Below are 13,023 nucleotides of genomic sequence, written 5' to 3'. Positions count from 1 at the left end.
AAAAAAAAAAAAAAAAAAAAAAAAAAAAAAAATCAAAAGACTTGACAATTAGACAGGCTATTTTTAGACAGACACTGATTGACAGATGCCAACACCTGGCAGCTGGCATGAACATGATGAAGGTCACATTGCACAGCTCTGATATTGAATTTTTTGACATGCTGTTTTGAATTTGACAATAATCGCATAATTTGTGTCCGAACTTTTAGATATTTAGCAGACTTGTTGATCATACCCTAAGGTTACTGTGTGAAAATTTTCAATAAATTCGGTTTCTCTATTACTGAGAAAACACTTGTCACAAAGTGGTTCACTTTTTTTGGGACACCCAATATTGGTTCGTTAGTTCACTGATGAGTGTGATGTATTGTGTTGTGTTGTGTTGTGTTGTGTTGTGTTGTGTTGTTCTCTCTCTCCCTCTCTCTTTGTCTCTCTATGATCCCCCCCCCCCCCCCCCCTACCCCCCTTTTTTTCTTTTTTTGTTGTTGTTGTCGTCTTGTTATTTGTATGTATTGAATGTTACTTTAAAAAAAGCCAAGAGAAACATCAGTTCTCTCTCTCTCTCTCTCTCTCTCTACAAAAGACATGTTTGTGTGCACACATGTTTCTGTATTTCTTATTCCCGGCGATACATGTGTATACGTACAACATTAGTGCATATGTATGTATGTACGAACGAAAGTTTTCACTTAAACCTTGCAAAAGGTCATGCATGTATTGTTGCAGTCAGTGAAAGTGTGAGTGTGTAGCATGTGAGAGTTTCTCTTTTTCTGTGACTTTCATCAATATTGCGTTCATCTTTAAAAAAATCAATTCTCTCTTTGCTCTCTGGGATGGATGTAATTAAGTATGCGTGTTTACTCTTCTTCCATAATTAAACAAATTCGTTTTTTTTTCTTCTCTCTTTCCAGTGCTCATCAGTTCCAATGCGTAAGCTACAAGCAAGGGCCGTAACCTTCGTTTTCTGCCTTTACATTTTTTTCACAAACAGGTCGATGTTCACAATGCATGCTGCAGATCGCTGTCACTGAGATAATTATATACAATTACATGTCATTGATTGCGGTGCGGGTGCTTTTCTCGCCTGCGCGTGACAGATGTTTGCCCTTTGAACTCACACTCGGAGGCATTGACCTCTGAAGTGAACATGCTCGGGGCGTCACTCACACACAGATTGGCTGAGTTATCGTCCGGGGTTTTACTTCCGGTTCACAAGCGACTTCCGACGTAAACAATGTCCGTGTTTCACAAATTTGCTTCCAGCTACTGAAGTTTGTTCAGTCTTCATGTCCGGCCGAAGTGTGTTTCAGACAGGTACAGTTTGAGACATATCTGACTCAACTCAGGAGGTAATATTTCTGGATGTTTTTGAAACACGTGAGTTTGGGTCGTAGATATTGACAAAGAAATGTACCATCAAATTTGTGTGTGTGTGTGTGTGTGTGTGTGTTGCTCCAGAATTGAGCTGGAGCAATTGAGTTCATGTAGTGTGTATAGTTTTATGAGCTTTTATCGTGTCATTGTGTGATATTCGAATCAAAGAGATACTTGATAAAGCAACAGAAACTGCTGCCATGGATTATACTTCGCTGATATATCCTTCTTTAAAATGTGATTAGATATAGAATTGTTAATTCACCAGTTCATCGCACCTCCCCGCACCATTTTCCTTCACCATCTGCCACCCTTCTACCCAGCTGCCATCTCTCTCATTAGGTATCTGCATTAACCATAAATTATTGACCATCACAACATTAACATAAACTGTGTGATCCAAGTCATGCTGTCTCTATCCACCTCTCCCCACTGTCCCCCTATCTTTCTCTCCCTGACTGTCTGTAATGTCAGACTGTTTCAAAATCAAAGTCTTGGTTGCTGTTGTGTGAACTGTTTTAGACTGTTCTTAACTTAAAGACATGATGTTTCCTATTTCTTTATTTTTTGTTATAATAATTTTTTATAGGTTTTCCTACCTTACGTTTACCTGTATCTTAGATGTTTTAGAATTCTGAAGACCCTGTACTATTTGTTTCAGATTTCAACACATTGCACCCTTTCCAGTATGCATCACGGTAAAAAGACAGTGACACTGTTGTGGCTGCTGGGCGTCTGTCTCCTGCCACCTGAGTGCCATGGCAACCAGTATGACCCCCACCTGTTCCCGGCTACTGGACCCTTCTGTGAGGGATGGTACATGCGCTTGGTGGACAGCACTCAACGTGTCAGCATCGGGTTTCTGTTTGGCCAAGTTCTCCCTGCCAGCTGTTCGCTGGTCCCCATGTCTTCACAGGGTGGTCCCAGGAATGGCAAGTGCTCCTCCTTCCAGCATCACACAGAGCAGGGCCGGGAGGGAGAGCGTCCTTTGGTTGTGACAGGGGTTCTGGTGCAGGACAGCAACAGCAGTCATCCGCTGAGGGCTTTTCAGACAGCGGTTCCTCTGCACGATTATTCAGTCACAGTGCGCGGGGGGCCGGTGGTTCACAACCCTGACGACCGATCTCCCCCTGATTTTGCTGCGCGGTTCGGCGAGAACGGGAGCGTGGTGGTGAGGGGGGATAACACGACGGTGGATGTGAGAGTGGGACCGGTCAGTCTGTGGCTGCAGGCGGTGGACCCGGTGCCTTGGGGGCCCGGGGGGGAGGGTCCGGAGGGCTGGCTGGAACACCTCCCCCTCCCCATCCACTGGTTCGTCTACAGCCTGCGATCCACGGTCACCGCCTACAAAATGACAGACACTGTGTCGGGTAGAACCGTGTCCGGACACGGCGCTCGACTTCACATGGAGAAGAACTGGGGCCAGTCCTTCCCCCCTGGGTGGGTGTGGTCACAGGGTGTGACGGATGCTAACGTCACCTGGGCTGTGTCTGGGGGAATTGTGGACTTTGACGTTCTGAACGTGACTGCTTTTCTGGCTGGCTACAGGAATCCTGCCAGAAACATCTCCTTCAACTTCACGCCAGCTAACAGCTTGGTGACCTTCACCCATGATGGTTGTCAGGGAGTTGTAAACATGACCTTGACAGCTTTGAACTATCGCCTGGTGGTGAAAACCATGGCTCCTTTAGCGACGTTTAGCCAGTGTCTGTTGGGACCGGAGAAAGATGGCTTTCGTCCCGTGTGTGTGGAGAGTTATAATGCTGTGGTTTACTTGAAGGCATACAGGCGGCATGGATTTCATTTTGTTCTGGTTGATCAGGTGAATATTCATCAGGCTGCTCTGGAATTTGGGGGCCTGTATGTGTGTAAGCATAAATGTTCTGGGGTTTGATATTTGGATCAGAATCTTCTGGATACATTTAAATTTGTGGGCATGACATTTCTTATGCATGGAATCTCTCCTCTTATAAAAGTGGTTTTTTGTTTTGTTTTACTGAACAACATGCAGAACATGTGTGCCTTAAAGAAAGGTTTTGTGCTTTCAGCACATTTTATTTCTTTTTTTCCTTTCTTTTTTTTTTTTAAGGTGTGGAGAATAATGGGACACATGGCTGTGTGGATGTGAACAATGAAATGGAGAAGGAAAAAAAATCAGCAAAGTCAAGGAAAAGAATTCCTTGTCTGGAAATACTGAAACAATGTTCTGGTGCGGAACGAGGGATGCTTTGGTTTGAAGCATTCTGGCACAAGTACAGTGATGAATTTGTTGGATGTTCTACTGTTTAAACGCTCTGGGGCTCAACAAGAAATGATTTAATGTGCCACCACTCACAGCTTGGTCGCACCAGTCTCACAGCCTTCCAGGACAAGTGTATACAACAGAGTACAATAGAACTGTTGTCTTTTTCCTCTTGAGTTTGTGGGCTGCAAATCCTGCGTGTGTACACTTGCATACATTGTATGAGCAGGTTTTTAAGTGCATGACCATTTTTACCCTGATGTAGGCAGCCATGCTCCGCATTGGGGGGATGTGCATGCTGGGTGTATTCTTGTTTCCATAACCCATTGGATACTAACATGGATTATTGGATCTTTAGCATGCATATTTAATGTTTCTTTTTTCAGTTATATGTGGGGTTTTTTCTCTTTTTTTCTGCTTGTTTTGGGAGGGGGTGGGGGGGGGGGGGAGGTCGGGGAGCTGTGTGTGTGTGTTTTAACAATATGACTCTGTGTGTACAGCTCAAAATCCCTTTGTTGTAAAAAGTAAAACCACCCAGAAGATGTGAGGAGAAATGCTGCAGCGTGTTAGGAGAAATGTGCTAGAGGAGAAATGTGACACTTTTAGGAGAAATTTGTTGAAGGAGAAATGTGTTGTGTCAGGAGAAATGTATGAAAGGAAGAAGATTTGTTGCAGTGTGTGTCAGGAAAAATGTGTTAAAGGAGAAATATAATGTGTTTGTGTGATAGGAGAAATGTGTTGAAGAAGAAAAATGTTGTGGAGTGTTTGGAGGAATGATAAATGAGAAATGTTGTTTTCTTTCTGGAAATGCATAAAAGGAGAAATGTTGTGATGTCAGGAGAAATTTGTTAAAAGGAGAAATACAGTATGTTAGGAGAAATGTTTTGAAAGAGAAATACTGCTGTCTTTTAAGTTATAGAAAAAATGTGTTAAAAGGAAAAATGTTGTGGTGGTTTAGGAGAAATGTGTTGAAGGAGAAATGCAGTGTGTCCAGAGAAATATGTGAAAGGAGAAATATTGACATGTTAGGTGGAATGTGTTGGATTTGAATGGGAAATGTTGTGGTGTGTTAGGATAAATCTGTTCAAGGACAGATGTCGTGGTGTGATAGTAGCAAAGCGTTAAAGCATAAATGTGGTGTGTCAGGAAAAATGTGTAAAAAGAGAAATATAAGTGAGGTGTGTCAAGAGAAATGTGTAAAAAGAGAAATTACATAAATGTGGAATGTCAGGAGAGACGTGTAAAAAGATAAATGTGGCATGTTAGGAGAAATATGTCAAAGGAGAAATCTTGTGATGTGTTAGGAGAAATGAGATAAAGAAATATTGTGGTCTGTCAGCAGAAATGTTTTGAAGGAGAAATCTAGAGTGTCAGGAGAAATGTTAAAGGAGGAATGTTGTCAGGCGCGGTTGCATTGCATGCATGGAGTTTATCCAAATGAATGTCCTCAAGTTTCAGTTGTTGTCACAAAGAGAGAGAGAGACAGACAGACAGAGACAGACAGACAGACAGACAGACAGAGAAAAGAAGAAGAAGAAAATTGCATTTATTAAAGGTCACTGTGAATCTTACTGCTGTCAAGCGTTTTTTTGTTTTTTGTTGTTGTTGTTGTTTTTGATTGTTTTCTTTTTGTGTTTGTTTGTTTGTTACACCTGTTAATTTTAATAATCACAGTTTTCTACTGAATCAAAAGTTTATACAGATTTTTTTTAAAAAAGATTGATGTTTATAGTAAAGCTTTTATGTGACCGTGTACATGTGTTCGCTGTGTGTTGTGAAGTGAGTGAGTGTGTCTGGATGGGCCAGTGTGATGACACTATAAATTATACACAATGCCTGACTCTAATGCTCAGTGGTCATTAGTGCTTGATGCAGCAAAGATAGTTTTGGAGGCTATAACATGTGCATGCACACACATACTCTCTCTTTCTCAAGTACACACACACACACACACACACACACACACACACTATACACATGCTGATACATACTTGCATGCTCTCTCTCTCTCTCTCTCTCTCTCGTGATTTTATTTAGAATTGTGCAGTGTAGACTCTGTTCAGGGTGGGAACTGGATGTAAAAAAGCATACCAGTGCTGATCTATTATCCTTGAAATAAAGAATTTGTCATGTCTTGTCTTGTCTCTCTTTCACACACACACACACACACACACGCACGCACACACACATCATAGGTAAACTCGCCCCATTTCCCAGATGCTGAAGGCATACAACTTTTGGCAACAAATTTGCATTCTGCATCATTGCAAGTCACTTTGCGGGCTATCACAAAACACTTTATAATGCATTTTTTAACTTTTTGGCTGCTCACAGATTTAGCAACAACAACAACAAAAGAAAACAAAAGGCCTCAGTAGGCCTACACTGATGTTTTGTGAATGTTTGATAGCAGTGATACAGATTCTGTTTGTGGAAAGAAGCACAAGCAGGTGTTGTTGCTAGATAGCAGTGATACAGATTCTGTTTGTGGAAAGAAGCACAAGCAGGTGTTGTTGCTAGATAGCAGTGATACAGATTCTGTTTGTGGAAAGAACCACAAGCAGGTGTTGTTGCTAGATAGCAGTGATACAGATTCTGTTTGTGGAAAGAAGCACAAGCAGGTGTTGTTGCTAGATAGCAGTGATACAGATTCTGTTTGTGGAAAGAAGCACAAGCAGGTGTTGTTAGATAGCAGTGATACAGATTCTGTTTGTGGAAAGAAGCACAAGCAGGTGTTGTTGTTAGATAGCAGTGATACAGATTCTGTGTGTGGAAAGAAGCACAAGCAGGTGTTGTTAGATAGCAGTGATACAGATTCTGTTTGTGGAAAGAAGCACAAGCAGGTGTTGTTGTTAGATAGCAGTGATACAGATTCTGTGTGTGGAAAGAAGTACAAACAGGTGTTGTTAGATAGCAGTGATACAGATTCTGTGTGTGGAAAGAAGCACAAGCAGGTGTTGTTAGATAGCAGTGATACAGATTCTGTTTGTGGAAAGAAGCACAAGCAGGTGTTGTTGTTAGATAGCAGTGATACAGATTCTGTGTGTGGAAAGAAGCACAAGCAGGTGTTGTTAGATAGCAGTGATACAGATTCTGTTTGTGGAAAGAAGCACAAGCAGGTGTTGTTGCTAGATAGCAGTGATACAGATTCTGTTTGTGGAAAGAAGCACAAGCAGGTGTTGTTAGATAGCAGTGATACAGATTCTGTGTGTGGAAAGAAGCACAAGCAGGTGTTGTTAGATAGCAGTGATACAGATTCTGTTTGTGGAAAGAACCACAAGCAGGTGTTGCTAGATAGCAGTGATACAGATTCTGTTTGTGGAAAGAAGCACAAGCAGGTGTTGCTAGATAGCAGTGATACAGATTCTGTTTGTGGAAAGAAGCACAAGCAGGTGTTGTTGCTACAGGTGTGTGCTGTCAGTGAGTTCTGTCTGCTTCTGAGTTCATCATCTTCCTGAATATGGAAGAGAATGAAATGTTCCCTTCAAGTTTTTGGTTTGTTCGTTTTTTGTTGGTGTTGTATATCTATAACATAAATCAACATCAACTAAAATATTAAAAAAACCAAAAAACACTGGTACGTAGTTTTGCCGTGCCGCAGAGTGGTGTCGGGTGGCTCCCGTCAAGACTTGATGGAATGTCTGTGTCTCCGCTCTCCGCTGATGGGTCTTCGGCCAGGGGAGTCAGGTTTGCTGCGGGTGGAGCGAACGGTTCTCCCACGGAGCCTCCCCGTGCTCTTCCCTCGGGTGGCTGGCCTGGACAGGTTGTTCAGTCTGACTGCAACACAACGACCATTCTGTACTGCCTGGCAGTGTGACCTGAACATTGACGAGAAAGGTATGACACAGTCTGACTGCAACACAACGACCATTCTGTACTGCCTGGCAGTGTGACCTGAACATTGACGAGAAAGGTATGACACAGTCTGACTGCAACACAACGACCATTCTATACTGCCTGGCAGTGTGACCTAAACACAACAATGGTGTCATTCTATACCGGGCAGTCTGACCTAAACACAACAATGGTGTCATTCTATACTGTCAGTCTGACCTAAACACAACAATGGTGTCATTCTATACTGTCAGTCTGACCTAAACACAACAATGGTGTCATTCTATACTGTCAGTCTCACCTAAACACAACAATGGTATCATTCTATACTGTCAGTCTCACCTAAACACAACGCTCATTCTATACTGCCTGGCAGTGTGACCTGAACATTGATGAGAAAGGTATGATACAGTCTGACTGCAACACGACGATCATTCTATACTGCCTGGCAGTCTGACCGCAACACGACAATGGTATCATTCTATACCGTCAGTCTGACTGCAACACGACGATGGTATCATTCTATACTGTCAGTCTGACTGCAACACGACGATGGTATCATTCTATACCGTCAGTCTGACTGCAACACGACAATGGTATCATTCCAGTCTAAGTATACGCATGCAAAAGATCAGATACGCACGTTTCACGCGTAGTCCATGTCAGAATTCGGTGGTTACAGAACCAAAATATGCCCAGCACGCACACTCCCCGTAAACGGAGAATGGCTGCCTACATGACGGCAGTAAAAGCAGTCATACACGTAAAGCCACAGTCACGCATACAGTACGTGGTGGTTGCAGCCCACGATCGCAGAAAACGAAGTCTGGTAACAACAAAGTTAATTAATTAGTCTGACTGTAACAAAGGTGTTCAGGTTAATTGCAACGAAGACAACAAATGCAAAAGCATTCAAACAAACAAACTGCAACAAAGGCGTTCAATATGACTACAACAAAGTGATTCATTGGTCTGTGTGTAGGTAAGGTGTTTGGTCACTCCTCCCCCCGCTACCCCCCTCCCCTCCTCCGCAATCCTTTTCTATTATTTGTTGTTGTTTTTTAAGTGGATGGTGTGTAGCGCATAAAGATCTGTCCACATGCCGCTTTGATGGCTCCTTGGAACTGAACCTGAAACTGACAGGTGACGGTAGGACAGCTGCACGTGCAGCCAGGGGTCACCGAGTTCTCACCCATGAGGTCAGGGTGAAGGTCGTCTAGGTTGTTGAGGAGGGAGACGTAGCGATTGGTGCCAGTGCTGTCCGCTTGCTCTGAAAGCACACCAGGCAAGGTGAAAAAATACACTTCCAGAAAAAAACAATAACAACCAACGAACCAACCAGTCAACCAAACAAAAAACCACTCACATGACCTCGAGTGGTGGTGTGGGTCAGTGCTAGTTATTCGAATGGAGACGATAAACCGAGGTCCCCGTGTGCAGCATGCACGTAGTTCCGGCACGTAAAAGAACCCACGGCAACAAACGTATTGTCCCTGGCAAAATTCTTCTGTGGAAAAAAAATCCACTTTGATGTTTATACAAATATAACTGAAGACCGATTTTAAAAAAAAGAAAAAAAAATCTTATTGTGGATGGTACTGCACTGTGGCGACACGGCTCTGGAGAGCAGACGGAATTTCACACAGAGACAACAACTGACCCAGGATCTAGTGGACGGAAGACTGTAAAAACCCAGTCCTTCTATAGGACTCGAACTCGTGAACGCTCGCTTCCTAGCCTGGGTAGTAACCACTCAACCACCATGCCACTGCTGTCATGTCAATGCCATTCCTCCGCAATCATGTCGGCGTTAAACTGGTACTGCAGTGAACTCATGTTTCTATAGACTACTATGGTACTGCAGTGAACTCATGTTTCTATAGACTGCTATGGTACATCAGATAACTCATGTTTCTATAGACTGCTGTGGTACATCAGATAACTCGTGTTTCTATAGACTGCTATGGTACATCAGATAACTCATGTTTCTATAGACTGCTATGGTACATCAGATAACTCATGTTTCTATAGACTGCTATGGTACATCAGATAACTCATGTTTCTATAGACTGCTATGGTACTGTAGTGAACTCATGTTTCTATAGACTGCTATGGTACATCAGTGAACTCATGTTTCTATAGACTGCTATGGTACTGTAGTGAACTCATGTTTCTATAGACTGCTATGGTACATCAGAGAACTCATGTTTCTATAGACTGCTATGGCACAGCAGTGAACTCATGTTTCTACAGACTACTATGGTACATCAGATAACTCGTGTTTCTATAGACTGCTATGGTACAACAGATAACTCGTGTTTCTATAGACTGCTATGGTACTGTAGTGAACTCATGTTTCTATAGACTGCTATGGTACAACAGAGAACTCGTGTTTCTATAGACTGCTATGGTACATCAGATAACTCGTGTTTCTATAGACTGCTATGGTACATCAGATAACTCATGTTTCTATAGACTGCTATGGTACAACAGATAACTCATGTTTCTATAGACTGCTATGGTACATCAGAGAACTCATGTTTCTATAGACTGCTATGGTACAGCAGATAACTCATGTTTCTATAGATTGCTATGGCACAGCAGAGAACTCATGTTTCTATAGATTGCTATGGTACAACAGAGAACTCATGTTTCTATAGACTACTATGGCACAACAGAGAACTCATGTTTCTATAGACTGCTATGGCACAGCAGAGAACTCATGTTTCTATAGACTGCTATGGTACAACAGAGAACTCGTGTTTCTATAGACTACTATGAGTTAAAACAGTCCGAATTAGTCTTTAACCACCACCACTGCAACCATTATATACTTTCCATCCAGCTCTGTCTGTCTGTTTTGTGTGCCTGTCTCTGTCTCTGTCTCTGTCTCTCTCTCTATATATATATATATATATTTCTCCTCTCTGTCTCTGTCTATGTCTTTCTGTCTCTCTTTCTTTGCCTGCCTGATCGTCTCTTTCTCCGCCTGTCTTTCTGTGTCTACGTCTCTCTGTCTGTCTGTCTCTGTTTCTCTCTGTCTGCCTGTCTCTGAATATCTGTGCCTGTCTCTATCTCTTTCCCTGTCATCTGTCTGTCTCTGTTACTCTGTCTGTCTCCCTGTCTATACATAATTATGTCCGTCTTTGTTCCTATGTCTGTGTCTGTGTCTTTCCATCATGTCTCTCTTTCTCTGTCTCTCTACCTATCGGTCTCTTTCTCCGTCTGTCTTTCTGTGTCTACGTATCTCTGTCTCTGTCAGTCTGTCTGTCTCCGTTTCTCTGTAAATGTCAGTATGTTTCTGTTTCTCTGCCTGTCTGTCTCTTTCTGTTTTTCTCTGTCTGTCTGTCTGTCTGTCTCTCTCTGAATGTGTGTCTTTCCCTATCTGTCTCTCCTCCCTCTTTCGCTCACCACTGAAGCCAGGGACCAACCGGACCAGCACAGTGCATCAACTTACTGTCCACACGAATCAGAATGTAGGTCTCTCGCCCTGTGACGTAATCATTGGCGTACTCTTCGGTGCTGGAGGGAAGGTTCTTCACCTGACCTTCCAGATCCACCAGGTCCAGAACAGCTGCAAGGCAAGGCAAGGCAAGGCAAGGCAATAATGACACATGCAAGTTATGTGCCCATTTTGGGAGCATTGAAACTTACGTCAAATCAACGTAACATTTATACACACGAAGCAATCAACAATAATCATGGAAACACATTAACAGTCAACGTTTCAAGCAAAGATATATATATATATATATATATATATATATATATATATATATATATATATATATATATATATATATATATATATATATAAAGTGAAAAATGAACAAAGAATTATAAAAACAAACAAAAAACTGCTCGACAGACAGACAAACAGATAGATAGACAGATAGATAGATTGACAGATTAATGTCTATTACCATTGCAGTACTACTTTGAAAAACAACAATAAAAAAAAATCATGTCAACTGATATGTAAATAGAACCACCATAAAGTAAACAACAACGAAAACAACAACAAAATGAACTAAGAACAACAACACACAAACAACAACAAACAAACAGAACAAACAACTATTGCCTATAATTCTGTGTTCACAGGGACACTACAATCATACATATATGCCATGGCACTGACATGCTAAACCAAAAACTGTTTTGGAAACAGTGTCGGAGCTAAATATAGATAGTCACAAACACGTCACGATGACGTCAGAAAGACTCACAGTCGTCATCGCAGTGAGATTTGCGACGCATCCATTCCAGCAAGGCGTGGGTTGAACAGAAGGGGTTGGCAATGGCTTCTTGGTTATCTGAACACGTCACAGACATGCCACGTCATGGGTAGCTGAACACGTCACAGACATGTCACGTCATGGGTATCTTAATACAAAGACATGTTACGTCATGGGTATCTGAACACGTCACACACACGTCACGTCATGGGTATCTTAATACAAAGACATGTCACGTCATGAGTATCCGAACACGTCACAGACATGTCACGTCATGGTTATCGGAACACGTCACGTCATGGGTATCTGAACACGTCACGACGTGGTTATCGGAACACGTCACAGATACGTCACGTCATGGGTATCTTAATACAAAGACATGTCACGTCATTAATATCTGAATACGTCACAGACGTGTAGTTATCTGAACACGTCACAGACATGTCATGGATATTTGAACACCGGCGTCACAGACATGTCATGGCTATTGAACACCGGCGTCACAGACATGCCATGGTTATTTGAACACCGGCGTCACAGACATGTCATGGCTATTGAACACTGGCATCACAGACATGTCATGGCTATTGAACACCGGCGTCACAGACATGTCATGGCTATTGAACACCGGCGTCACAGACATGTCATGGCTTTCTGAACACCGGTGTCACAGACATGTCATGGCTTTCTGAACACCGGCGTCACAGACATGTCATGGCTTTTTGAACACCGGCGTCACAGACATGTCATGGCTTTCTGAACACTGGCGTCACAGACATGTCATGGCTTTCTGAACACCGGCGTCACAGACATGTCATGGCTTTCTGAACACCGGCGTCACAGACATGTCATGGCTTTCTGAACACTGGCGTCACAGACATGTCATGGCTTTCTGAACACCGGCGTCACAGACATGTCATGGCTTTCTGAACACCGGCGTCACAGACATGTCATGGCTTTCTGAACACCGGCGTCACAGACATGTCATGGCTTTCTGAACACGTCACAAACAAGTCGTGATTATCTTAATACGTCAAAACATTACCAACTCATTTCACAGACTGACCACTGGCCCCTTTATATGCTACAAATAATCAAAACAAACGTGCCAAACGAAGAAACAAAGGGAAAAAAGAGAGGACAAAGAATGAAGGAAAAAAGAACGAAAGAGAGATGCACAGAAATAAATGAACAAACAAACAAAAGCCACAAACAAGTAACTAAACTGTTTAATCCCAATAAATGTGGAGAAATCTATTGAACAGACTCTGGATAGTCTGGATCGGCCTGTGTTCCCACAGCCAGTATACGCAGCACACTCCTCGCCATCTCAGA

The 13,023-nt window shown here is 42.5% G+C and overlaps 3 protein-coding genes across 16 annotated transcripts in view; 2 read left to right on the top strand and 1 right to left on the bottom strand.

Moving 5' to 3' along the window:
• Window positions 1–1,213: 1,213 nt before the first annotated feature.
• On the top strand, window positions 1,214–5,363 carry LOC143288636 (uncharacterized). 3 transcript variants are annotated; one of them, XM_076597296.1, is made up of 2 exons: window positions 1,214–1,377; window positions 2,036–5,363. In XM_076597296.1, the coding sequence occupies exons 1-2, from the start codon at window positions 1,363–1,365 to the stop codon at window positions 3,266–3,268; spliced, it is 1,248 nt and encodes a 415-aa protein (XP_076453411.1). In that variant the 5' UTR covers window positions 1,214–1,362; the 3' UTR covers window positions 3,269–5,363. The 3 variants fall into 3 exon arrangements, with proteins under 3 accessions (XP_076453411.1, XP_076453412.1, XP_076453413.1); XM_076597297.1 differs by having other exon boundaries at window positions 1,214–1,349; window positions 2,036–4,040; XM_076597298.1 differs by having other exon boundaries at window positions 1,220–1,314.
• A 272-nt stretch (window positions 5,364–5,635) lies between these two features.
• Window positions 5,636–7,074, top strand: LOC143288214 (uncharacterized). The gene is made up of 2 exons (XM_076596549.1): window positions 5,636–6,459; window positions 6,571–7,074. The coding sequence occupies exons 1-2, from the start codon at window positions 6,016–6,018 to the stop codon at window positions 7,072–7,074; spliced, it is 948 nt and encodes a 315-aa protein (XP_076452664.1). The 5' UTR covers window positions 5,636–6,015.
• Window positions 6,804–13,023, bottom strand: part of LOC143288215 (uncharacterized protein CXorf65 homolog) — a 10,256-nt gene continuing 4,036 nt past the window's right edge. For 11 of the 12 annotated variants that reach the window (XM_076596552.1, XM_076596560.1, XM_076596561.1 and 8 more), the window contains exons 3-6: window positions 11,680–11,766; window positions 10,908–11,024; window positions 8,643–8,720; window positions 6,804–7,393 (exon numbers count right to left, since the gene is read on the bottom strand). In XM_076596552.1, the coding sequence (XP_076452667.1) occupies window positions 7,239–7,393; window positions 8,643–8,720; window positions 10,908–11,024; window positions 11,680–11,766 (437 nt within the window). In that variant the 3' untranslated portion in view covers window positions 6,804–7,238. Of the gene's footprint in view, window positions 7,394–8,580; window positions 8,721–10,907; window positions 11,025–11,679; window positions 11,767–13,023 lie in introns of all 12 variants that reach the window. The other variant, XM_076596562.1, reaches the window with a different exon arrangement.

Source organism: Babylonia areolata, chromosome 12, assembly GCF_041734735.1.
Source record: "Babylonia areolata isolate BAREFJ2019XMU chromosome 12, ASM4173473v1, whole genome shotgun sequence".
NCBI lineage: Eukaryota > Metazoa > Mollusca > Gastropoda > Neogastropoda > Buccinidae > Babylonia > Babylonia areolata.
Note: the sequence above shows the minus strand (reverse complement) of the source record. Positions and strands in the feature narration are given on the sequence as shown.